Below are 27,339 nucleotides of genomic sequence, written 5' to 3' on the forward strand. Positions count from 1 at the left end.
ATTTCGTTTCAGAGATTTTGTTAGTTCTTCCAGTCATTGGCAGCAAGGAGACTGAAAGGAGAGGCGTCCAAAGGAAGAATTGGTTTGGGGGTGACTAGAGAGATATACCTGCTGGAGCGCGTGCTACAGGTAGGTGCTGCTATGGTGACCAGCGAGCTGAGATAAGGGGGGACTTTACCTAGCAGGGTCTTGTAGATGACCTGGAACCAGTGGGTTTGGCGACGAGTATGAAGCGAGGGCCAGCCAACGAGAGTGTACAGGTCGCAGTGGTGGGTAGTATATGGGGCTTTGGTGACAAAACGGATGGCACTGTGATAGACTGCAATCCAATTTATTGAGTAGGGTTTTGGAGGCTATTTTGTAAATGACATCACCGAAGTCCGAGGATTGGTAGGATGGTCAGTTTTACAAGGGTATGTTTGGCAGCATGAGTAAAGGATGCTTTGTTGCGGAATAGGAAGCCAATTCTAGATTTGACTTTGGATTGGAGATGTTTGATGTGAGTCTGGAAGGAGAGTTTACAGTCTAACCAGACACCTAGGTATTTGTAGGTGTCCACATATTCTAAGTCAGAGCCGTCCAAAGTAGTGATTTGGACAGGCGGGCAGGAGCAGGCAGCGATCGGTTGAAGAGCATGCATTTGGTTTTACTTGTATTTAAGAGCAGTTGGAGGCCACGGAAGGAGAGTTGTATGGCATTGAAGCTCGCCTGGAGGGTTGTTAACACAGTGTCAAAAGAAGGGCCAGAAGTATACAGAATAGTGTCGTCTGCGTAGAGGTGGATCAGAGAATCACCAGCAGCAAGAGCGACATCATTGATGTAAACAGAGAAGAGAGTCGGTCCAAGAATTGAACCCTGTGGCACCCCCATAGAGACTGCCAGAGGCCCGGACAACAGACCCTCCGATTTGACACACTGAACTCGATCAAGAGAAGTAGTTGGTGAACCAGGCGAGGCAATCATTAGAGAACCAAGGCTGTCGAGTCTGCCAATGAGGATTGGTGATTGACAGAGTCAAAGGCCTTGGCCAGGTCAATGAATACGGCCTGCACAGTAGTTTCCTATCGAGGCGGTTACGATATCGTTTATGACCTTGAGCGTGGCTGAGGTGCACCCATGACCAGCTCTGAAACCAGATTGCATTGCGGAGAAGGTGTGGTGGGATTCGAAATGGTCGGTAATCTGTTTGTTGACTTGGCTTTCGAAGACCTTAGAAAGGCAGGGTAGGATAGATATAGGTCTGTAGCAGTTAGGGTCAAGGGTGTCCCCCCTTTGAAGAGGGGATAACCGCAGCTGCTTTCCAATCTTTGGGGATCTCAGACGACACGAAAGAGAGGTTGAAGAGGCTAGTAATAGGGTGGCAACAATTTCAGCAGATAGTTTTAGAAAGAAAATCTCTCTCTGGAAACACCTATCTCCCTCACTAGCTTTAAGCACCAGCTGTCAGAGCAGCTCATAGATTACTGCACCTGTACATAACCCATCTACAATTTAGCCCAAACAACTACCTCTTTACCTACTGTATTTATTAATTAATTTATTTTGCTCCTTTGCACCCCATTATTTCTGTCTCTACTTTGCACTTTCTTCCACTGCAAACCAACCATTCCATTGTTTTTTTATTTTTTATTTTACTTGCTGTGTTGTACTCACTTCGCCTCCATGGCCTCTTATATTTTTATTTATTTATACATATATTTGTTTGCCTTCACCTCCCTTATCTCACCTCACTTGCTCACATTGTATATAGACTTATTTTTTTTTTCACTGTATTATTGACTATATGTTTGTTTTACTCCATGTGTAACTATGTGTTGTTGTATGTGTCGAACTGCTTTGCTTTATCTTGGCCAGGTCGCAATTGTAAATGAGAACGTGTTCTCAATTTGCCTACCTGGTTAAATAAAGGTTAAATAAAAATAAAAATAAAATAAAAATGCACTGCAGCCTCAGTTAGCCTAGCTAGCTAATGTTAGCTAGCTTAACTAGCTTCTCCCAGGTTGATGCAGTCAAGATAGGTAGTATGTGATCATATTCAATGATAAATAACCTAGCTATGGCAGCTATTAGTCTACTATAGTGCGAGTCGGCTTGGTTGCAGTCTCTCGCTCCCACCTCCCTGTGTCAATCGCTCACAGTACGGCCACTCTCCGCCTACTAGAGCAGTACCTCTCTCCCTCTCGCACTTCACCAGCTCTGGTCTGCTGCTTCCCTCACCCGGATCGGATCTGGATCCGACCAAGTCTATGTGGAACGGGTCTCTATATTTAAAAAAATGTCAATTTCGGAACGGGTCCAAGTTTCCACTCACCACATATTTTTCCTGGAACAATCGTACCATATCTAAACCCGTCATTCAAGTTCCGAGTTCTGACTTGGATTTTAAAGTGGAAATCCTAGGCCACCTAAATGTGTGTGTGTGCGTGTTTTGCTGTTGTGAGTGTAAACAATGTCTGTCAATCAGGCCCACACATGCCAACCCATGCAGTGAGTTCAGCTCCCCAAGGGAGCGCGGCTAACGGGAAGGAATTACAGGCAGTTAGCTAATTGCAAACAATTCATTCATGGCCCACGATGTGTGCGTGCACACGCCCGCTTTTCCACTGTGGTTATTGGGTGCAAAATTATATCTAGCAGACGGCAGCGGGGATGAAGAATAATTATATTATTCTAATTTAGTCCAACACACCTCTCTCCTTGCAACCAGACAAAACTGCAACACCTCCAAGTAAAGTTTCACAACACCATTATAAAAGTGACTCATTCCAATGATTAAAATGTATCACATCCTAATACAAAATATATTTTAATTTGATATACATCAAATGATTAAATCTGTCTTTAGGCAAGGCAATTTGAAGAGGCAGCCAATACTAATGTCATGACATTTTATCAGGCTAGCGTGTAACACTTCTAGCAGGGTGGATTGTGTGAAGAGAGACGTCTGTGTGACAGGGTGTGTAACCTGCATTGAGGAGAGTCCAACTCTGACCCTGACCCCTAAAGGCGTCAGCATGCTTCAGTTCGGCTGTTGCCTAGTCGAACTCCACGAACCGAACGAGTGTGCTCGCATACCCCCTTAAAAGTCCTTCGCTTGAAAAACTAGAAAAAATAAGCAATAGTAATGTTTGTCCATTTTGAGATGCCATTGCCAATATACACTTCCTCAAAATAGTTATAATTCATCTAAGATAACTCCAAAAATCTGTAATTAATTATGACGTTTTTGCAGAGGAGATCTTAGTCGCGCAATATTACATCCAGGTTGCATCACATCCGGCTGTGATTGGGAGTCCCATAGGGCGGCGCACAATTGGCCCAATATTGTCCAGGTTTGGCAGTCATTGTAAATAAGAATTTGTTCTTAACTGACTTGCCTAGTTAAATAAAGGTTAAATAAAATAATAAAAAATGTATCTAACTAAGATGTTTGGTGCAGTATTTCTCAATAAAAAAATGTGCATGAAAACGAGTCGTCTCTCATTGAATGACAAATACTTAATTGAAGAATCCCTACTGTTGACCAATCACCAACGAAGGGGCTTCCGGCTTCGGCTTGCCTCGAGAAAATGTGTTTTGTGCCCAAACAACTGAAAAAAGTCCAAAACATCACTAAATGTTGTCATAATATATTCTCAAACTCTTCCGAACTGTTTTGGCTGGGAAGCATGCAGACACCTTAAGCTTAACAGACCCCTGACCTTTAACCCCTGGTAGTCTCCAGACTCACCAAACTGCTGGATGGCTCTGTCTGCACTCCAGGGCAGCTCTAGGGTTATGTGGACCCTCCGATGCTGGTTCTTCACCCGCTTGTCTGCCTGCAGGGAGATGCCCGAGCTGGCCGCCTCCGAGATGATGGCCACCATCTGGGAAGGCAAGAGGGATGGAGGAGAGGAAGAAAACAAATCACTAACACTGCAAACCAGAACATAGAATAATGTCATCATATCCGGTCAGAACATAGAATAATGCCATCATATCCGGTCAGAACATAGAATAATGCCATCATATCCGGTCAGAACATAGTGTCACAGGATCATGATTTTCTAAGCAAGAACAAACAAACACAGTTTGAGTGAGATCCTTCGACTCACATGTAGAATGGTTCTAGTGTCCAGTGTCTCACCTTCTCTCCACACATGAAGCGGCCCTTCTCCTTGAGGTTGATGTGGTCTATGGTATGGCTCTGCTCTGCACGCGACTCATAACGCACGCTTCCGTCAGGACGCCGCACCACGCGACCCTTACGACCCGTCATCTACAACATAGGTCGTCAATGAGTGCCTCAGAGCAAAATTTAACAACCAATCAAAAATCTCTAAACAGGAAACATACCGGTACTCATCTCAAATTTGTCTGATAGAGCCCTCACTATGTACTCTCTGACATAAGGTTATGTGGCGCCTGCCCAGCTCGGTAACAGAGGTGTACGTACCTCCGATACCATCTCTGGTCCTCCAAACTGGTCAATGAGCTCGTCCAGAGTGTTCAGAGGTAGTTCCTTTCCCAAGTCAGCGATCTTGTTCAGGAGGCTCTGCTTCATCTTCTCTATACTGGCTTTAGGAACCCAACCAACCCCAGACAGAGGCATGTTAACGACTGCTAACAGAGTCAGTCATAAAGGGAGCGAGCACGGTAAAATGTCCCCAAATGTCTGCTAAGTGCTTTTACTGTCTCTGTGTGTGAGAGAGTACAGTGGACCTAAAATGCATCAGTTTCTTTATTGTAATTTTCTTTGTCTTAAATTATTGACTAGACTTCAACACAAGGTGTGCATTGCCTAACATACAGAGTATACAAAACATTAGGAGCACCTTATTGATTTGCACCCCCTTTTGCCCTCAGAAGAGCCTCGAGGTGTTGAAAGCGTTCAACAGGGATGTGGGCCCATGTTGACTCCAATGCTTCCCACAGTTGTGTCAAGTTGCTGGATGTCCTTTGGGTGGTGGACCATTCTTGATACACACGGGAGACCCAGCAGCATTGCAGATCTTGACACACTCAAAAAGGTGCGCATGGCACCTACTACCATATACCGTTCAAAGGCACTTAAATATTTTGTCTTGCCCATTCACCCTCAATGGCACACACATACACAATCCATGTCTAAATGCTTCTTTAACCTGTCTCCTCCCCTTCATCTACACTGAAGTGGATTTAACAGGTGACATCAATAAGGGATCATAGCTTTCAGCTGGTCAGTCTATGTCATGGAAAGAGCAGGTATTCTTAATAGTTTGTACACGCAGTGTATATTTTTACCTGTGGATCATTTTTGGTCTGAACCAATTCAAAAATATCGCTAAAAGGAGAGTCGAAATCTAGTACCTGTGTGACAGCTGGTGTGCTGGACGAAGATGACGTCATCGTTATTGTCCATCAGGGAGTCTGGCGAGGAGTTGGAGTCGGTGTCCATGCCATCCGTGTCCGTGCTGCTGTCGTCACTGATGTTGATCACGCCTCCCAGATGCACCATGGTGTGCTTTGGGAATTTGGGCTGCCGGCCCCTGGGCTTACCTAGTGGACAGAACACACACGAGCTAATTCAGACTGTGGCTCAGTGGCTTTACCTGAATAGTACATATTGAGACTGACTGGATATGAAGTCAATTAAATTTGACATAAGCCCCCATAGAGAAATCTGGTCACAAATAGAGTTGCTATTATTATTATTACAGGGTTCTCCCCTGGATTTGTTAACAAGGCAGTGCTGCTGAGTACAGTGGGGATGAGGGCAGTGCCCACCTTTGGTCTCAGTCCAAAGTTTTATTTGGACCAGACAGAACAAACACCTCACCAGAGGAACCCAGAGTTTTTACTATTTTAGTTGACGTACGTTTTCTCTTGTTTCCACGCGCCTTCTCTCTCTGCTTCTCGGAGGGAAAGTGTTTCTGTACCAGAGCTTTGAATACACCCCTGAGGAGAAAAGACCAGACACAGACATACAGATGTTATCTTCTCAATCTGACACCGTGGAAGGCTGACAGAATGTAAAGACAGTTCTGACACGTTATAGAGATGAGTGACAAGCTCTGATTGGCCTCATCATATGCATTTCATGTCTCCCAGGTTCAGATGGTCCAGGCAGGCAGACACACAGCGTTATTTCCAGCCTGATACACAGGTATGCTCCCGGTTTAACTTGAATGCAGGAACAGATCTGGGATCAGCTTACCCTCCCCAAATCCTAGTCCTTAACCATTAGCGGGCAAACAGCTTAACTGACTTTAAATCAGTGTCTAAGGGCAGATTCACCATACACCCTCAGGTAGTGTGTACTGAAGAAGAGAAGTTAAGGGTTCAGACAGAACCTTTGACTGCAGGTGGAGAGTGACAAATGGAGTGCTTTCTAACCAGGAAGTGGTCATTCACCCGGCAGCAAACAAATGATTTGTATGAAAACCACAGGCGCGTCAGGCTGGAAAGCCCCGGTTACACTAGATGGAAGCTGTGGTGTTGTGTGTGAGAGTTGAATCAGGGCTGAGCCAAAAATATATTTGCTCTAATACTATACTTACCCAGAGAGCCACGGGCACAGACACACACACTTACTCTGCTGCAGATACGAATCTGTCCAGGTGCCCATCGTTCTCATCCAGGACCTCTCTGGTTCGGGCCTCTCCTGTGGACTGTAGACCAATCACGATGCACTGGGAAGGGGAGAAACAAGACACATGAGCAGAGCATCACACTAAAACATACCAACCTGGAAAAAACATTAAAACATGGCTCTATTTCCTTTATGATTTTCTTTGTCCAATCAAATGCTTGGATAATTGTGATAATGCCTCTTGGCCAGAGATTCCCATCTAAATGACACTCTGTTGTGGTAAATGCTCCCCATGAGTCCCCATGATAAGACATCTATATTTAAAGGTTTAATAGACAAACAATAGACAGATGCATATAGGGAGATAGACACGTTCCTCTGAACGGTTTGTACCAATCTGCCAACCTCCTCAAGGGCAGGCATAAATACTCTTGCTTATCTGTTTGTTCTCCAAGTGTTCCGGGCCTCTGATAAAAACATTTAATCAACGTTGTGAAGAGCACTTGGGTCAGAGTGAGCCTTGTATTAAATGTATTGATCATTTGAAGCCATTCATGGCTGAATTTAAAGCCATTGACCCTTGGCCTCAGGGAGGTCACCTAGAGGTCACCTAGGATACCAAGTTATGCTTTATGGTGACTCCTAACCTCTTGGAAGTCAATCAGAGGCTGAGTACAGATTTAAAAGGGGGCCAAGAATTTTGATCTTAAAAATTAATTATAAAATAAAGGCTGAATAAATTAACTTAAATGCTGGTCAGTCTCACCTTGCCAGCTTTCAGTTCTTTCTTGGCCAGCTCTACCAGGCAGCGAACCTTGGCGGCGATGCAGAGGTATTTGAAGAAGCGCTGGTGGGAAGACCAGAACTGACCCCATAGGGACTTCCTGCTGACCAGACACAGCTCGTCCGCTGCACGCATGAACACGGCCAGCGCCTCCGCCCACTGAGGAGGACAAACATATATAGGTCAGTCTCCTTGCTCTTTACAAGCTCGTCATCTTACCCTAACAGGGTAGTATTGTACTCTTGCACTTTACAAAAATTTTACAACTTTCTACATACACATACAGACAATCTCCTGCATGGCCAGGAACGACTCCAACACCATCATTAAGTTTGCAGACGACACAACAGTGGTAGGCCTGATCACTGACAACGACGAGACAGCCAATAGGGAGGAGGTCAGAGACCTGGCTGGGTGGTGCCAGAATAACAACCTCTCCCTCAACGTGATCAAGTCTAAGGAGATGATTGTGGACTACAGGAAAAGGAGCACCGAGCACGCCCCTATTCTCATCGACGGGGCTGTAGTGGAGCAGGTTGAGAGTTTCAAGTTCCTTGGTGTCCACATCAACAACAAACTAGAATGGTCCAAACACACCAAGACAGTCGTGAAGAGGGCACTATTCCCCATCAGGAAACAACAAATATTTGGCATGGGTCCTGAGATCCTCAAAAGGTTCTACAGCTGCAACATCGAGAGCATCCTGACCGGTTGCATCACTGCCTGGTACGGCAACTGCTCAGCCTCCGACCGCAAGGCACTTCAGAGGGCAGTGCGTACGGCCCAGTACATCACTGGGGCAAAGTTACCTGCCATCCAGGACCTCTACACCAGGCGGTGCCAGAGGAAGGCCCTAAAAATTGTCAAAGACCCCAGCCACCCCAGTCATAGACTGTTCTCTCTACCGCAAGGCAAGCGGTACCGGAGTGCCAAGTCTAGGACAAAAAGACTTCTCAACAGTTTTTACTCTCAAGCCATAAGMCTCCTGAACAGGTAACCAAATGGTTACCCGGACTATTTGCATTGTGCCCCCCTCCCCCAACTTCTCTTTTACGCTGCTGCTACTCTGTTTATCTTATATGCATAGTCACTTTAACTATACATTCATGTATATACTACCTCAATTGGCCTGACCAACCAGTGCTCCCGCACATTGGCTAACCGGGCTATCTGCATTGTGTCCCACCACCCGCCAACCCCTCTTTCTACGCTACTGCTACTCTCTGTTCATCATATATGCATAGTCACTTTAACCATACCTACATGTACATACTACCTCAATGAGCCTGACTAACCGGTGTCTGTATATAGCCTTGCTACTCTTATTTTCAAATGTCTTTTTACTGTTGTTTTATTTCTTTACTTATTTATTTCTTTACTGTTGTTTTATTTCTTTACACACACACACACACCTTTTTTTCACACTATTGGTTAGAGCCTGTAAGTAAGCATTTCACTGTTGTATTCGGCGCACGTGACAAATAAACTTTAATTTGAATCTCACATAATCATGTGTTTTAAAACTCTGATATTATCAGGTCCAACAGAAATATGTGCAATGACTTTGATGTGGAAAAGATTAAGACCTGCACACTGTCTCCAGAACTAAGGCTTAAATGCAAAAATAAAGATGTTTTATTTGGACATCACTCTACATTCTGGTATTTTAGACCTATTATAATCCTGTGTTATTTATCCGTAGGAAATGTTCACATGGTATATGTAATAGCAAAGATGTTGATATTTCTCTGTCCACTCCTGTACTTTATTCACGTACTTGTTTGCATGTATAGATTTGTTCACTAGATCATGTGACATATGCAATTAACCTCCAATAGAAGCTTAGCGTGTGTGCTCACCAGTCACACTGATGATGGCTTGATGCCAAAACTTTTCTATTTTGTTTTCACCTCATATTTATGCACTTTCCTACACAGTATACATTATTTATGCACCATGATGTCCCACTAAAACATTTATTTTTTGTATTTCAGCCTCAGTTTTGGATTTATTCCTCTATTTCGAACAGTGTGCGGGTCTCCACCTCTACCAGCTTTCATTTCAATGACTTTTGTGTCATGTCTTGACTTCTGTTTTCAAACGTATCAACGCTGCAATGCATCACTTCTCACTTCTAAGAGTAATGTTTTTGTTCTACATTGTCCTTATCCAAATAAACTTAGCAAATAAATTAAATCAACACACACACTATCAAGTCAGTCTTACCAGTTTGGCAGCTTTGTTGTAGACCAGTTTGAAGTCGTCGTCCAGACCGATCTCCTCGATGCGGAAGGACACCCCTGAGAAGCTCAGCTGCCGGGCGATGTACATCCCACTCACCTTCATGTCCATGGCAACAATCTCCATGGCGCCTACACCCCTGTCAATCAAAAATCAAAGCCACAGGCGGCTTGTCAGCGATGCTGAATCCTGGAAGCCAGGACTGGTCTGGTAGCCACAACATTACGAGATGTCATTCTCACAACATAGATAATCATAAACATTTGAATAATATGATACAGGTGACATAAATCAGGTAAATGACGTGTGGAATAAGGTCAGACCTCTTCTCGATGGCGTGCAGGAAGTCGTCAAAGGTCTTGAAGGGCGTGCCCTCGCCCCAGATCCCCAGGCGGCTCATATAGATCATGTTCTTTGGCTCAGAGGCACCTAGAGGGAGACAGAGAAGCAGGGGTGAGATGTTGATATAGAGAGAGAAAGAGCGAGAGCGGGTGAGAGAGAGAGTAGCGAAGAGACAGGGAGAGAGAGGGAAGACAGATACAGTCTGAATAAGATTGAGAAAGGGAAACACAGAGATTGGAACAGGAAGACAAACAGTCCTAAAGTACAGGTATTGTGAGAAGGAGCGATAGTGAAAGAGAAGACAGAGGTTCAGGTACAGTGTGAGAAAGGCCCACCTGTGGCACTGGCATAAACCACCCTGGCCAGCGGCAGGTTGTGCTGCAGGTCCAGCACGGCCTTGCCCATCTTGGTGGACGTAGCATTCTTGGCCTTGTGGCATTCGTCAAACACAATCTAGGAACACGGTCAAGGGCAAAGTACTGCAGCTACAAAATGAACTGTAAACATTGAGTGATGTATGCTCTCCTATCACTAGTTACTGGGCTAGATGCCATGCTAGAACTGACAGAAGTGGCAATATCATCCAAACTATTGATCAAGTATGTTCACATTTTAGGGTTAGTCATTATTAGCGGATAACAGATGCAGTACTTCCATTCTTCTAAAATGGCCAGCTAGATACTTCAGGTAATGGTGGTCATTGAGCAAGGTGATAATGTAGTATACAAGGATACAACTCCATCAAAGCCGGGCTTGCACCAGTCCAGGATCTGCTTGAGTCTGGTGCGGTGCTGCCCCCCTGCTTGGCTCTCTCCGATCAGTGCAGAGTATGTCGCAAACAGTACTCCTTCTGAGGTAGCTGTGTCTCCATACTTTATCTACAGGGAAGTAACATAATCCCAGGTTTCGCCAGGGAAAGACATTAGGTAAATCTGATGGATATGACTGTTCTTGATTGAGAACAAATATTGATCTGGAGTGTGGTTTGCTTTTCCTTCAACACTCACCTTGTTTAAGGCATGCACAGGAATGGTGGGAGCATCTATGTCTTTCAGATCTCTCTCTGCGTCGTATTTCAGGTCATTGGATACACTGAACCTGTGTGGGGAAAGAGGAGAACGAGTGCATCTTTACTAAACAATCGTGGAGCACAACTGAATAGGTTTGTTTTATAGTTTGTAGTAACCAATGGCACTGACTATCAGTGAGGGTTTCTAACGCAGGTCACAAAGGCCCCTTCCTGAAGCAATATCCACTACAACTAACGTTTTACAATCAAAACCATGAAATCTAAATCTGTTAGACAGGGAGACCCACTCCTACGTACTGGTAGGAGAAACCTATTAGGTAGGGAGAAACAGAGCTAGGCTGGGTAATGCATTGGGTGGAGTATCTAGTGTCTTACCATAGCGCTTTCTTCCTTCCCTTTAGGTAATTCTCCAGGATGATGCCGGCCACCGTGCGGCCTTTCCCTACTCCGGCCCCGTCTCCTATCAGGAAGCCTGCTCTCTGGTTGTTCTGCAGAATTACCTCGTGTTGCTGGGAGCACACAGGGAGCAGTGTCACTCATGTGTCCACGCAAGTAGAAACACTAACTAACACTTCACATTCTAGTCATCTAGTAGACACTCTTATGAAGACCGGCAATTAATAAAACAGCATCCCATTGAACAAACGTCTTACATAGAAAGATATCAAAATCACAGCTGAAGTAGGTAATACAGCAGAAACAGTTGTTTAAAACCAATGTATACTCTACCCTTTTTTGCATGACCCACATACTGTAGTTCCCAAGAACAAACGTGTTCCTGCCAGACCAGATGTGTGAGGTCAGGGGTCAGAGGTGATAGAGTGGTGTGTTACCTGGCATGCGTAGATGATGGCCTCTAGCTGCAGGGCAGAGAGCAGGCCACAGTTGATGGTGGAGTCAGGAATGGACAGAGTGTAGGTGATGTCAGGTGGAGGGACGCTGGACAGCGTGTTGGTCTCCACCACTATGTCTGGGTGGGAGATCCCTATGGTGGCTGAGGAAGGACAAAATAGTTTAAAGATTGAATGGACAGACAAAACCTTACTCAGCCCCTCACAGACTAACTACCAGTATCAGATGGTATTATTATTTTATTATGAGGAAACTATGTGTAGTAATACCACGGAAAAATATTACTACTGCAAAATAATAATTCCTTCCACAAAGGAAACCAATAAAACAGGATAAATAGGTTGTGTCTTGAGAGTAGTGTAGGGCAGCGTACATTTGGATGGTTTGTAGTCAGCGTAGGTGTCTACATGTCCCAGCTCCTCTGTCTCTTCCTCCTCCTCCTCTGCATCCTCTTCTGCCGGAGTCTGGTTTCTCTGAGCCTGCAGAAGCAAGGGGACACAGGTCATTTAGTTAATATCCTGTCCATTACTGGTCTCCTCACCATCTACACTGGTATGATACAACTGGACAGGTGAAAAGCAAATGCCCCTGTTTTCTTTTCAGATCAGTGCAGATGAGGAAGAGATGTCAGTAAAATATCCTCAACCAACTGGACAAGATAGATGTGAGGTGAAATGAACAAACAACATATTTGTGGATGGTTACAGGTCAAGGGGTGGAGAGACTGCTAATTGGACATAATTAACCTAATAAGGTTAATTCATTAATGTCAATGGGAGCCTGATTGGACATCAGATCATTAGCCTTCAGTGTTTCGACTCCGAAAAAAAGACTCCGAAGAGCAAAGCCTCACAGGAAGATTCATTTTGACAAAGAAGTTACCAAAACCGACTGCTTTACTCAATATATTATTTCAAAACCTGTTTTTGGAACGTCCGCAAAAATACAGCAACAATTCACTTGAATTAAAACATTTATGCCGGGGCCTCCCGAGTGGTGCAGCGGTCTAAGGCAGACCCGGGTTCATTCCCGGGCTGTGCCACAACCGGCGGGCCCCGCCACAATTGGCCCAGCTCCGTCTGGGTTAGGGGAGGGTTTGGCGGGGGGGTCATGTTATTTGGCTCATCGCACTCTAGCGACTCCTTGTGGCGGGACGGGTGCCTGCAGGCTGACCCCAGTCGCCAGTTGAACAGTGTTTCCTCCGACACATTGGTGCGGCTGGCTTCCGGGTTAAGGGTGTTACTGAGCGCGGTTAGACGGGTGATGTTTTGGAGGATGCATGATTCCACCTTCGAGTTCCGAGCCCGTCGGGGAGTTGCAGCGATGAGACATGGTCAAAAAAGTTCTCATTTTGAATTTAGTGCCGCATATTTAAAATGATGCAGTCAGTGTTGGCTCCATCTCCACATTCTTATGCCTGTCAAAATGGGGCCCTCAGTCAGTCACTTGACTAATTTAGGTCTGATTAGATTTGAAGGGTTGAGGCTACCTGGTATCCTCCCAAAGGTGGGGTGCTGATAATGGCAGAGATATCCTCCAAACTGTTCAAACCCTGAAACCTGTTGGCATTCAGCTGCAGGGAGAACAAACAAAAAACAAACACAAACTAATGAAAAGATACAAGTCACACTGAGTGGTTGGTGAGTGTATGTCATGAATGTGGGAACATCTGGAAACACAACATGAGAGAGTGATGAGTCATCTTGTCAGTGACAGCCAGCTAGATAATGGATAAAATAATAACAGAACCTATAGGAAAAATACAAAGACTCAAACGTTCCCATTTCTGAGTTAATTTGCTACCATGCTCTCTTTACAGAGATGAGTTGTAAACATATCTGACCCCTAGAGGCAACATTTACCAACTGCACATGATGTGTATTTGAGAATTGCTGTTTAGTGTTAAGCACACAGACACTTGATCTTGTTTTTAGAGTGAGTGTGTATGTGTGGGTATGAGCATAGTGGTGTTAGTTATCTAGGTAGTAGTGTGTGGTGAAGCATGTACAGTGCCGTCAGAAAGTATTCACACCCCTTTACTTTCCACAATTTGTTGTGCTACAGATTTTTGGTCAATGGCCTACTACACACAATACCACATAATGTCAAAGTGGAATTAAGTTTTTCAAAATGTTCACAAATTAATACAAAAATAAAAAGCTTAAATACATTTTTTATTTAACCAGGCAAGTCAGTTAAGAACAAATTCATATTTTACAATGACAGCCTACCCCGGCCAAACCCTCCCCTAACCCGGACTACGCTGGGCCAATTGTGCGCCGCCCTATTGGACTCCTGATCACGGCCGGTTATGATACAGCCCGGGATCGAATCAGGGTCTGTAGTGTTAACTCTAGCACTGAGATGCAGTGCATTAGACCTCTGCGCCACCCGGGAGTCAGTAAGTAATCAACCCCTTAATTGTGGAAAGCCTAAATAAGGAGTAAACATTTGCTTAACAAGTCCCATAATAAATGGAATGTTTAATATGATTTTTGAATGACTACCTCATCTGTAACCCACACATACATTTATCTGTAAGGTCCCTCAGACGAGCAGTGAATTTCAAACACAGATTCAAGCTCAAAGACCAGGGAGGTTTTCCAATGCCTCGCAAAGAAGGGCACCTATTGGTAGATGGGTAAAAACTGTAAAAGCAGACATTGAACATCCCTTTTGAGCATGTTGAAGTTATTAATTACACTTTGGATGGTGTATCAATACACCCAGTCACTACAAAGATACAGGTGTCCTCTAACTCAGTTGTCAGAGAGGAAGGAAACCGCTCAGGGATTTCACGAGGCTAAAGGTGACTTTAAAATAGTTACAGAGTTTAATGGCTGTGATAGGATGGATCAACAACATTAACCTAATTGACAGAGTAAAAAGAAGGAAGCCTGTACAGAATTCCAAAACAAGCATCCTATTTGCAAAAAGGCACTAAAGTAATGCCACAAAAAATATGGCAAAGCAATTAACGTAATGGAGCTAAGCATAGGAAAAATCCTAGAGGAAAACCTGGTTCAGTCTGCTTTCCACCAGACACTGGGAGATTAATTCAATTTTCAGCAGGACAATAACCTAAAGAGCCAAATCTCCACTGGAGTTGCTTAACAAGTAGACAGTGAATGTTCCTGAGTGGCCGAGAAACAGTTTTGACTTAAATCTACTTGAAAATCTATCCCAAGATGTGAACATAGTTGTCTAGCAATGATCAACAACCAATTTGACAGAGCTATAAGAATTTTGAAAAGAATAATGGGCAAATGTTGCACAATCCAGGTGTGAAAAACTCTTAGAGACTTTCCCAGAAAGACTCACAGCTGTAATACTGCCAAAGGTGCTTTTACAAAGTATTGACTCAGAGGTGTGAATCCTTATGTAAATGACATATTTCTGTATTTCATTTTCAATGCATTTGAAAAAATGTCTAAAAACATGTTTTCACTTTGTCATGAATACATTTTGAATTCAGGCTGTAACAAGAAAATGTGGAATATGTCAAGGGGTATGAATAGTTTCTGAAGGCAGTTATGCATGTTTCCTTGTTTTGTGTGAGAAAAAGAAAATGGCTTATGTGTGTTTTCTGACGTGTTTATTTCTGTGTGTGAGTGTGTATGAGTGAGAGTCTCTCTCTCTGTGTGTGTGTGCGCGTAGTCAGGTCCCCTCACCTCCAGCTGGCTCTGTGCTGGTGTGTTTATGTCCCATATCGTGGGCACGTGGGCCAGGTTATCTGTGGGGATGAAGGCCTGGGCATCGGCGTAGTCTGACAGCGAGTCGGCCGGAGAGGAGAATAGAGAGTTGGAGAGGTCATCGATGCAGGACAGGTCCTGGAAACAGAGACAGGGCAACAGACAATATGTTAGTTCATTCTCTCCTTTCTGGATCAAGTTAGTGCTGCTGGCACCTTTTTATATGTCAGCAGATTCCATGGGGTATAACAAGGACAGTTGTTTATCTTTGTACTGTGGGATTATTCCTTGGTTTACCATTGTTATTACAAAAAAATATCCAATGCCAAAAAGCACACACTGTACAATCAAACTGCTTCCAGTATGTTCTGAATATTCATTATGCAATATAACATATTATGCATGATGATTTTGTGACAACAAATTTGACCTAAATCTTATTCTACAAGCATAACAGAGCAGTTGTACTTCTCATACAGAGGTTAAGGGAGGGACATGACGACACACTAGGCCTGGTCCTCAGCCAACATACCACTCTCTCTGGAGAGCATAGCCTAATTAGACAGATGTGAATGTGTGTGTGGAGCGTCTGTGTCTCTCATTTCAGGCATGGCTGCCTTCCAGACCCTCTCCATTCATATTGTAGCAGCTCCATTTGCCATGTTCACTAACTACCTCCCACAGGCACCCCCTGAGACCTATAAACATGGACCCAGAGAGAGGGTGGGAGAGAGAGACAAGCCCCATGGAGGAGATGCCATGTCTAGGACCCGACACTGTGTGTGTGTGCGTGTGTGTGTGAGAGAAAGAGTGTGTGTGTGTGTGTGTGGTGATGTAATACACACGTGTGCTCGTAAATGTATTTGTGTGGGTTTATGTACTGTATGTGTGAGTGCGTGCTTAAATACAAGAGTTGGTAACTATGTGTATAGTGTTCCCACAGTATGATTGGCTGGTCGGTCATTGGTAGAGGCTCCCACACCCCCACACTTCAGTTCAGTGGAACCACCCAGAGGCCAATGCATCAACTTAGCCCAGCGTTGCATAACAAGAGCAGGGGCTCCAACCACAGATGACCCAGCAGCCAAAGACAGATATACACCATGGAATAAAACACTATCTAATATCAAAGGACTGACTAGGGACAGCAGGTAGGACACCCTGTCCAGCACAGTAAGATCCTACAGCAGAGCAATACACTCAAAATGAAGCCTAATAAAGAATGGAAAACATGCTCGTCGCACAAGCTGTTACTGAAACATTTTCCACGGTCAATAAGAGTACAGTTGTGCTGTGTACATTACTAGATTATGTGGGAAGAAGGGGCCTAGCCAGAGTGACTACACTCTACATACTACAGAACATACACTATATATACAAAAGTATGTGGACACCCCTTCAAATTAGTGGATTCGGCTATTTCGGCCACACCCGTTGCTGACAGGTGTATAAAATCGAGCACAAAGCCATGCAATCTCCATAGACAAACATTGACAGTAGAATGGCCTTACTGAAGAGTTCAGTGACTTTCAACGTGGCACCATCACAGGATGCGTCCTTTCCAACAAGTCAGTTTATAAAATTTCTGCCCTGGTCAACTGTTTAATTTTGTACTTTACCCCCTTTTTCTCCCCAATATCGTGATATCCAATTGCGATCTTGTCTCATCGCTGCAACTCCCCAACAAACCGCGCTCCTTAACACTTGCCGCGCTCCTTAACACTTGCTCGCTTAACTCAGAAGCAAGCTGCACCAATGTATTGGAGGAAACACCATTCAATTGACGACCGAAGTCAGCCTGCAGGCGCATGGCCCGCCAGAAGCGCGAAGAGCTTACACCTTTGGGATGAATTGGAACGCCGACAGCGAACCAGGTCTAAGCGCCCAACATCAGTGTCCGACCTCACTACTGCTCGTGGCTGAATGGAAACAAGTCCCCACAGCAATGTTCCAACTTCGAGTGGAAAGCCTTCCCAGAAGAGTGGAGACTGTTATAGCAGCGAAGGGGGGACCAACTCCATATTAATGCCCATGATTTTAGAGTGAGATGTTTGACGAGCAGGTGTCCACATACTTTTGGTCATGTAATGTACGTACACACCCCAGGCTGGGAGGTTTCACAACCGACCAGCGAGGACAGGAGAGGGACTATAATAGGCAGGATAGCAGCTCTAGGGGAACCCTAAGGGGGCTAGAAGCCGGCCAACAGGGTCTGTGTGTGTGTTTACAAGGTCAGAGGAGCAGGATGAGTGGTGCGGTTGTGTGTGTGATATATATGTGTCTTAAGGGTGGTAAAGAACTCCTAAAGAGAGGTTTTGCAAGGGCACAGCACTCAGCTAATCAGTGTTTACTGGAAGCGCTCTGATTACACTCCTGGTTGTGTCGTGTGCACTTGAGCATGTGTTCGCTCTGCTAGGGCAAGATCAGACTTGAGCTCTGAAAGCAGCCTCTTGAAGTTTTGTGCCTGTGGCCAGCTAAAATGGAACAGCTGCATTTTTTGTGTGTGACAGAAGAGAAATGGGGAAGAGAAGCCGAGACGATCCCTGGAAACTCTCCCCCCTCCATTCCTCCACCAGTGCCCCTCCCACCACCATTCCAAGAAACGTGGCTGTTCCGGCAGAAGAGTGATTAGTAAACAAGGAGGAACAAAATGTAACCAGAGGCAGACATATACTACACCCCTCCCCCCAACTGCTCAGCAGTTCCTACAGTGGAAACACAAGCTTAGTGATGAATTCCGTCCTACAGTGAACATAAGGAAGGGCTTCATACTCTCTTACACTAGAAACTAGGCATCCTTCATTACGGCTCTTACCTACAATTAGACTCACCACAAAGACCAGACGATGTAGCATGCACATGCACATTTTGTTTATTGATTGACAAATTGATATTGTCATGAACTGTCAGATATCAGAAATAATGACGTCCTTTTCCCCACCCCTCCTGCTCAGACAGGACGAACCTTATCATCAAAGCAAAGATGAGACGGCAGCCTTTCCCTCTCAGAGCCAGGATAAGAGCTTTGATTATGAACAAACAGAAACAGCCCCCTACCCAAACATCATGGCCAAGGTCGTTCTTCTCTAAAATCACCAACCAATTGGACCTCCAGCTCCACGAATCTCCACTCACAGAGAGAGCGAGAGGAGAGGGAGAGAGAATAACCCGAGCAGACTGGAATGTATTTTTCTTAATAAATGTGAAGCAAGGCAAGTGTGACTGGTAAAGCACTATTAGTTCCCGCAGCAAGGCGGCTGGTGCTGCAGCTAAGATGATGTTCTGTGAGGCAGAGATAAGGCCTGAATTCCAACTGCACTGATGGTAATCTGGCCAACAACAGCCACAGACTGCCTGGCTCCTAATCCTCACAGGACAAAACATGGAGATGGTAGAGTGAGCGAGCGATGGGAAACATGGAGAAATCTGTGAATGAGTGAGTGGTGTGTGTCCGTGCATGCACATGCAGGCTCATGCGTGTGTGTGTGAGAGAGTGAGTGGTAGCAGACAGTGTATGGCCTTTGTGAGAGAAAAGGATTTCAAAGTGAAAATCCAGGACAAGTTGTGCGTTCATTTATGAAACGGCAGAGCTGCGTGTTGGTCGGCTAGTTCCCAGTTTGTGGGTCAGTCCTCATGTCATCACACAAAGCCAGTCCTTCACAGGTTCCTCTTACACTTCACTTTCTCCTGTTTTAGTGCTTAACCCAGCATTCTCCTTTTCTCCTCATCCTGACCCACACACAGAGGAAAACCACATTCATGCCCATATATACAGTAGCTGTAGGCCCCCTTTCCACAATCCTTCAGTCACATGATACAACCCCCTGGATGTAACCACAGAGACACACACGCACTAAATTATGTTTGAGAGCCTGGGATAATGGCAGTTGTCTGGCTGCATTGAGTAATGGAAACATTGAGAGTAAAGAATCGCTGCAGTTAGCATCCCCATCCCTTTTAGCTAGCCGACATTCTTATTTTCCTTGTCATGTGAAGTAAACACATTTAATAACAAAACAAACATCCCGTCTCTGGCCAAGGAGTCCTTAAGAATTAATGTCAACCATGAAATCATCATTTATCAGTGTCATGACTGTGTGTACGTCACTTAAGGCATCCAGGGAGGGGGGGGGGCCTTTCCCAACATAATTAAAATAATGATAGTAGCTTTACATAGCAGGTTTGTGATAAGACATGAGGCTGGTCATTGTTCAGCAACTGTAGAAGGCATGGCTCTTCTCGGTTCAGCTCAAGAACGTATGTCTATCTTTTCAGGAAGTCGTAACATACAATAGTGTTTCTCTCTTGCCCATTTCAGCTCCCGGATGAAGTTGCCCGTATTACACTCATCTTAGGTCAGTTTGACATTTTATCCACTAATAGTAAAGGTTTTTATTTGGTGGTGTGGATAAGCTAATCCTAGGTTTGTATTCCCCCCCACCCCAGAGGGAATAAGTTGACTTCCTGAAGCCCTAACCACCCCTTCTTCCTCGCCCCCCCACCCCAGGGGGAATAAGCAGACTTCCTGAAGCTAACACCCTTCTTTCCTCGCCCCCACACCCCAGGGGAAATAAGCAACGACTTCCTGAGCCCTAACCACCCTTCTTCCTCGCCCCCCACCCCAGGGGGAATAAGCGACTTCCCTGAACTCCTAAACCACCCTTCTTCCTCGCCCCCCCACCCCAGAGGGAATAGCAGACTTCCTGAAGCCCTAACCACCACTTCTTTCCTCGCCCCCGCCCAGAGGGAATACAGTTCGACTTCCTGAAAGCCCCTAACCAGCCACTTCTTCCTCGCCCCCCACCCCAAGAGGGAATTAAGCAGACTTCCTGACCCTAACTACCACTTCTTCCTCGCCCCCCCCACCCAGAGGGAATAAGTTGACTTCCTGAAGCCCTAACTCACCATTCTTACTTCTCGCCCCCCTGCCAGAGGGAATACGTTGACTTCCTGAAACCCTACTACCACCACTTCTTCCTCGCCCCCCCCACCCCAGAGGGAATAAGCAGACTTCCTGAAACCCTAACTACCACTTCTTGCTCGCCCCCCCACGCCCCCCCCCAGAGGGGGGGAATAAGTTGACTTCCTGAAGCCTAACCACCACTTCTTCCTCGCCCCCTGCCCAGAGGGAATACGTTGATTCCTGAAACCTAACCACCACTTCTTCTCGCCCCCCCACCCCAAGAGGGAATAAGCAGACTTCCTGAAACCCTAACTACCAACTTCTTCCTCGCCCCCCCACCCCAGAGGGAATAAGTTGACTTCTGAAGCCATAACCACACTTCTTCCTCGCCCCCCCACCCAGAGGGAATAAGCGCACTTCCTGAAGCCCTAACCACACCCCCTTCTTCCTTGCTCCCCACCCCAGAGGGAATAAGCAGACTTCCTGAAACCCTAACCACCACTTCTTCCTCACCCCCCCACCCCAGAGGGAATAAGCAGACTTCCTGAAGCCCTAACCACCACTTCTTCTTCTTCCTCCTCCTCCTCCAAAGAAGCTGACGAGGCAGCCGGGGAATCCCCCTCTACTCAGCCAGGCCAGCCCAGGAAGTGGAGAGTCACACAGACATCCAGTACGTCTCAAGACAACAAACTCTCATTGTGATGTTTTGTTTGGATGTTTTTCTACCCAACATTTGCTGTAGCTAGTGTTTTTAGCAGAATGACAACACAGACGTCCTTCTTTCCTCTCCACTGCTGTGTGGTCTATTAAAAAGTAAATCAATTGTACAGCCTTTCTCCAATCATGGCTCTTTTAAATCCCATGGCATTAGGTCAGGAGCCAAGTAGTTCTGTGAAGTTCCAATATGCCAGCCTGTGTGGACTCAAGTTGATGACATCACTGTCCACAGTGCCGGACGCCAACACAGCTGGTTGAAACACTCCCAACAGCAGTAGCTTGTGTGGAAACAACTTACCCTCCCCCAATCCTAACCTTTTAATTCCAGGTAGGGGACGTAAAACAGACCTTAAAATCAGTGTCTGTCTGGGACAGGGGTCAGCAACTGTTGTGTAGGAGGGACGGCAGGAGGAGGAAGCCCCACCTGTCTCCAGGGGCCTGTGTGGGTCACGTGGTCCCTGAATGGAACCCAGTACCTACTGCTGTCACCAGAGCCTGACGGATAGAACTGTTTTGGGTTGGCAGGGAGGGAAGAAGACTCTCTCAGGCTGTGGAGGGGCAGTAGGTCACAACGATCCTCTTACTCCAACAGCAGCACCACCATAAAATGCATTCAGACGGGTACAACGTTAAGATAAGAGAAATGTAATGTAGAAGTGTCTGTTCTACACACCAGACAATAATGTATGGTGTAAACAGCACATTTATATCTGAATGTTACGCAATGCTCAATTCTCTTACACGGAACACCTCTCTTCTTCCCCGCAACAATGAGCTCACAGTCAACTTAGTCAGCTTTAATAAGAAATCTGAATAAGCTAGTCACCCGATAGGGAAGAGGGTTAGCCCAATAGGAGGGCAGCAGTCAGCGGCCCCAGTGATCTCTCTGCCAATAGGAAGTACAGAAGGGCTGGGTGGAGAGCAGCTGACACACACTGGGAGCAGGTCTATAGTATAATTTGTCTTCCTCTCCTGCTTTCTTTCTTTATCGAAATCTGCACTGTGAAAGAACTGGACAGGTGATATCACTTTTTTTAATGGTGGATATTCATATCACTTTCACCCATCTTTATTTCTTTCTTTCTTCAGAACAGTGCAGATGACAGAAAGGAGTATTGAGATGCACCCATTGTCTCTGAAAAACAAAGAGGGTGGGACTCTGAAGCTTACCGTAAACCAGCACCACGTGTGACTCAGGAATCAGAACAAATAAAAGCAACACACACCTAAGAGGAAACAAAACCGGTCAAGTTGATATTGTGTGTGTGCAGTTGTGTGTGTGTGTGTTTTGGGGTGGGGGGCAGATGTGAGCCTGCATTCTCATGGCTTAAGGGAAATGGATTCATCAGGGTGCTGACGTCAGATAACTCAGTTCCCAAGAATTGCCTGGTTATTGTGCAGCCTAAGATTGCATCACACTCCACAACACTTTCAATGTCAATATCCATATTATGGACACACTAAATAGGCTCAAATAAATTAAATTTTGCTAGCTCTGGTTTAGCTCTGGAAAACTTGGCAGCATTATGTGTAATGTAATGGAACTGAGAGTCATGGTCAAGGGCTAGCTCTGGTCCAACGTTAGTTACGCCAACTCTGAATTTCAAAGAAATTCAAAGTTCCTCCATTGAAGCTGCTCCTCTGTAGGTATAATTCTGTGAGCATAATTCAGATAATGCATGTCATAACAAAAATACCCAGTGCTTCATGCCCAGCGCTCTCCTCACCTGCAAAATTTCAGTCGCATGTTGCACCCTACTTGTCTGTCCAATGCATGTACATAGCTTGCCTGCTCCATAGCTTGCCCGCTCCATAGCAAGCTGCTCTATCCATTGGTGAAGTAATTTAATGTTGAGTTAAATGTCAAAATAAAATTAATTCAGAGGTTTAAAAAGGAACAGAAAGGAACGATAAACAGTTGTTTGGTTCAAACCGGTTCAGAACTTTATTTTGCTGGTTGGAACAGTGGAATGGAATGCAAAATAATGTGTGGTTCTGTTCAGAACGAAACAATTAGAAAATAATTTTGCTTCCAACCCCTGGTTTTAATCAAAATTACAATGACATATATCTTTTAATGCCAGTTTATCTTTTGATTTGGAATGGAATTGGCTGAAGAAAAAAAAGCCCCCTCTAAAATCCCACCCCACACACTGGCACTCCAACACCAGAAGCCCATGAACTCAGTTAACCTTCCGGTCTCCCAGTTCCAGTAAAACATGCCTTGCTGCCAATCCAGTCCTAAAATAGTGCTGACTCCCTTGTATCTGCAGTGGACATGACAAGACGACAAGAGACGAGACAGAGACAGACAGGACGACAAGAGACGAGACAGAGACAGCGAGAGACAGAGAGAGACAGAGACAGGATGACAAGACGACAAGAGACAGAGAGAGACAGAGACAGAGAGAGATGCCCAGAATGTAAAATGTAAATGCAATGTAAAATAACGTTATTTACCGGTTCCCAGAGAGAGAGAGAGAGAGAGAGAGAGAGAAAGAGAGACAGAGAGAGGAGGAAAGAGAGAAAGAGAGAAAGAGAGACAGAGAGAGAGAGACGAGAGAGAGAAGAGAGAGGAGAGAGCGAGAGAAGAGAGAGAGAGAGAGAGACGACAGAGAGAGAGAGGACAGAGAGAGAGAGAGAGAGAAGAGAGAGAGAAAGAAGAGAAGAGAAGAGAGAGACAGAGGAGAGAGAGACAGAGAGAAGAGAGAGAGACAGAGAACAGAGAGGAAAAGAGAGACAGAGAGACAAGAGAGAGACAGAGAGAGAGAGAGACAGAGAGAGAGAGAGACAAGAGAGAGAGAGAGAGAAGAGAGAGAGGAGAAGAGAGACAGAAGAGAGAGAAAGAGAGACAGAGAGAGACAGAGAGAGAGAGAAAGAAAGACAGAGAAAGAGAGACAGAGAAAGAGAGAAAAGAGAGAGAGAGAGAGAAAGAGAGACAGAGAGAGGAGAGACAGAGAGAAGAGAGAAGACAGAGAGAGAGACAGAGAGACAGAGAGACAAAGAGAGAGACAGAGACAGAGAGACAGACAGAGCGAGAGAGACACACCACCTCTGGACCGGGAAAGTATTACAGTGGACTACTCTACACTCACTTGTTGGAAAAAATACCGTCTGTCTGCGTACATTGGACGTCAATGAAAGAGCATGACACAGACCACTGCATGACGCACGGATTCAACTGTAAAAATGGGCATTGTGATGAAAACACTGAATTTGTTGATAATATCAACCTTGCAGCCAAATCATGTGATTAGCTGAATGAACATAAATCGTATACATTCCAGATTAATTTAGAACAAAAAACATTCAGAGAATGTATGACTGTGTTCTGTCCTCTATACTTGGAATAGAGAGATGAGGAGAGAGCATGGCACTTCTGCTGTATGTATGGTGGTCATGCGCAGCTATCAGGTTCTAGGACTTACTGGAAGGCTGTGGTCCAGACAGCGTTTATCGTGATTGGCAGACACCAACAGGGACGAGCAGCATAGGAAGCCCAATGTGAAACAGAACAAACTCCAAAACCACCAATATGCTTGATATAATATTCATTCAATAATCATCTATTTATTTATAATAGCATATTGAATATAACGCAGTCCAATGTCTAAGAGTGAAGAAGAGAATGTGCAGCAGATCTTTTGTTGTTGACATGAACATGTAATTAGTAGTTATTGATAGAGCAGTAGCCTAGCCTATACATGTCTGAACTTAACCCAACTTTAACTAATTCTACCTAGGTCAGGAGGCCATAATGCAAGCTAGGCAGAAGAGGTGAGGCCTAGGTGTACTGACGATTTCTATTCTACCAAGGAGGTGTAAGGAGAAGGAAGAATATTAAATAATAACCCATTCCAGAAAGCAAACAAATAAATAACCAAATCAGTCCACCAGATAACACCTAACCTACTTATTCTCCAKTACCTACGCGACAGTTTCAAACAAACACATCGGTAAAAAAAGAAAAGGAATGAAAACAGCCACCCCGCAAACATCTATAAATTATTGTTCACCCCAGACACAGAGCTCCTGCTTTACACACTTCAACATAAATAACTGATGACCAACCTTACCTTGGGAAGAGGTCGTCCCAACTGTGAATAGAGTTTAGTCCAAAGCGGCAGAATAGAAGCCATGAGTCCAAAAGCTTTGGGCGGAAAGACCACACACCCCTAATTCACCTTTCCCTTACAACGACAGATCGTTCCATGTGCTGGAGCTGTGGAAACACCTCACAGCTGTAATGTTTCCCAATAGCAGACGGCCCTACCAGCTCCTCAGAACACCAACACACACATTTGGACAACGCAGACTACAGGTAAGCTCTGGGCAGAAAACACTGCCCTAAAACACACACATTTCCTGCTACGGCTGGACTGACAGGTATTTGCATAGAGGTTTAGTCATATTGATTGTAGTCTAGTTCCTCAATGCTCTAAGGTGCTGGGGAGAGAGCAAAGGGGAGGGGAGCAGAAGGAGGAGGAGCTTTCAGGAAATGATGCTTTTGTTGGTAAGTGACTAGAGTTACTGGCAGTCAAGCTCATTTTACTGTACATGGTGTAACTCAACCGCATTTGTAGTGTAAACAGTGCTGCGTGCTGGGTCCTCTTTAGCGGCTCTAGAGCCGCTGCTTACGGCTGTGTTTAATGGTGTGGGATCAGTATTTAATGATTATTATATTTCGAGGTTGGTTGGTAGACTTATTTTCAGACGCTGACTTTTGTCTGCCTGACAGATTCTGCTCCATTTCAAGGCTGCTACTGCTGCTGCTTGAAGTGGAAATGATCTGGACTTCTAATGGTTGAGTTTTTCTGAGCTGAGATGTCAAACTAATTAAAGAGCTAATGGAATGGGCAGTCACTGATCAGTGTTGTGCTACAGTAGACGGAGAGGTCATTCCAAGCTGTCAAAGCACCTGTTTCACACTGACAGTATATGTAGCTACATGGTTCAGAAATACTGGGGAAAGTTTTGATATCTTATCCGCAAAGACACAGACAACGAGTGAGTCTATCTAATATATAAGTCACCATAACGTACACCATAGGCCTATCTGTGATACAAACTGAAAAATGACAGGATCTATATGCTATCAATATGCTATCAGGATCTATATGCTATCAAAAAAAATGTGTATACGGTAAAGAAACAGCTGATGTCTTCTCCACATCCGAACCCATCCCGAGTCCTGCACAGATGCACTACGGACACCGACACAATCCATCATAACTGACATCTCTGCTTATGGAAAACAAGGCTGTGATCAATAAAACACCTGGGGGAAAAACACCTGGGGGAAAGGCTACTGATAAATGAGAATGATAAGACAGAGATGAAAGAAATCAGCTAGTACTAAAAAGATAGTGCCTTCAGAAAGTATTCACACCGCTTTACTTTTTTCACATTTTGTTCTGTTACAGCCCGAATTTAAAATTGATTAAATTGAGATTTTGCATAACTAGCTTACACACAATACCCAATAATGTCAAAGTGGAATTTTGCTTTTAGAAATTTAGACAAATTAATAAAACATTTAAAGTTTAAATGTTTTGAGTCAATAATTATTCAACCCCTTTGTTATAGCAAGCCTAAATAAGTTCATAAGTTACATTGACTCATTCTGTGTTCAATAGTAGTGGTAAACATGATTTTTGAATGACCACCCCATCTCTGTACCCCACACACACACACAAAGATAATTGTAAGGTCCCTCAACAGAGAAGCACATTTTAAACACCGATTCAACCACAAAGACCAGGGAAGTTTTCCAAAGCCTCGCAAAAAAGGGCACCAATTGATAGATGTGTAAAAATGTTTAAAGCAGATGCTGAATATCTCTTTGATCATGGTAGTTAATCATTAGGCTTTGTTGGTATAAATACACCCAGTCACGACGAAGATACAGGCGTCCTTCCAAACTAAGTTACCGGATAAGAAGGACAATGTTTCTGGATTTCACTAAGAGGCTGATGGTGATTTTATAAAACAGTTACTGAGTTTAATGCTTGTGATATGAGAGAACTGAGAATGGATCATCAACATTGTAGTTACTCCACAATACTAACCTAAATAACAGAGTGAAAAGGAGGAAGCTTGTACAGAATAAAAATACTCAAAAACATACATCCTGTTTGTAACAAGGCACCTGTTCAGTCTGCTTGTCAACAGACACTGGGAGACGAATTCACCTTTCAGTAGGACAATAACCTAAAAATACAAGTGGTC

General features: G+C 44.7%; 1 protein-coding gene across 3 annotated transcripts in view; it reads right to left on the minus strand.

The window, feature by feature from the left end:
• Window positions 1-27,339, minus strand: part of LOC111952549 (protein strawberry notch homolog 2-like) — a 108,009-nt gene that overhangs the window by 13,147 nt on the left and 67,523 nt on the right. Inside the window, exons 1-18 of one of the 3 annotated variants that reach the window (XM_023971356.2) lie at window positions 25,188-26,044; window positions 15,471-15,629; window positions 13,289-13,372; window positions 12,173-12,278; window positions 11,781-11,941; window positions 11,323-11,456; window positions 10,925-11,015; window positions 10,652-10,795; window positions 10,253-10,370; window positions 9,899-10,004; window positions 9,561-9,714; window positions 7,317-7,493; window positions 6,553-6,650; window positions 5,837-5,916; window positions 5,329-5,517; window positions 4,436-4,557; window positions 4,127-4,258; window positions 3,731-3,866 (exon numbers count right to left, since the gene is read on the minus strand). In XM_023971356.2, coding sequence (XP_023827124.1) covers window positions 3,731-3,866; window positions 4,127-4,258; window positions 4,436-4,557; window positions 5,329-5,517; window positions 5,837-5,916; window positions 6,553-6,650; window positions 7,317-7,493; window positions 9,561-9,714; window positions 9,899-10,004; window positions 10,253-10,370; window positions 10,652-10,795; window positions 10,925-11,015; window positions 11,323-11,456; window positions 11,781-11,941; window positions 12,173-12,278; window positions 13,289-13,372; window positions 15,471-15,629; window positions 25,188-25,250 — 2,254 coding nt within the window. In that variant the 5' untranslated portion in view covers window positions 25,251-26,044. Of the gene's footprint in view, window positions 1-3,730; window positions 3,867-4,126; window positions 4,259-4,435; window positions 4,558-5,328; window positions 5,518-5,836; window positions 5,917-6,552; window positions 6,651-7,316; window positions 7,494-9,560; window positions 9,715-9,898; window positions 10,005-10,252; window positions 10,371-10,651; window positions 10,796-10,924; window positions 11,016-11,322; window positions 11,457-11,780; window positions 11,942-12,172; window positions 12,279-13,288; window positions 13,373-15,470; window positions 15,630-25,187; window positions 26,045-27,339 lie in introns of those variants that run through there. The other 2 variants (XM_023971354.2, XM_023971355.2) reach the window with 2 other exon arrangements.

The sequence above is a fragment of the Salvelinus sp. IW2-2015 genome, linkage group LG26 (genome assembly GCF_002910315.2).
Source record: "Salvelinus sp. IW2-2015 linkage group LG26, ASM291031v2, whole genome shotgun sequence".
Lineage (NCBI taxonomy): Eukaryota > Metazoa > Chordata > Actinopteri > Salmoniformes > Salmonidae > Salvelinus > Salvelinus sp. IW2-2015.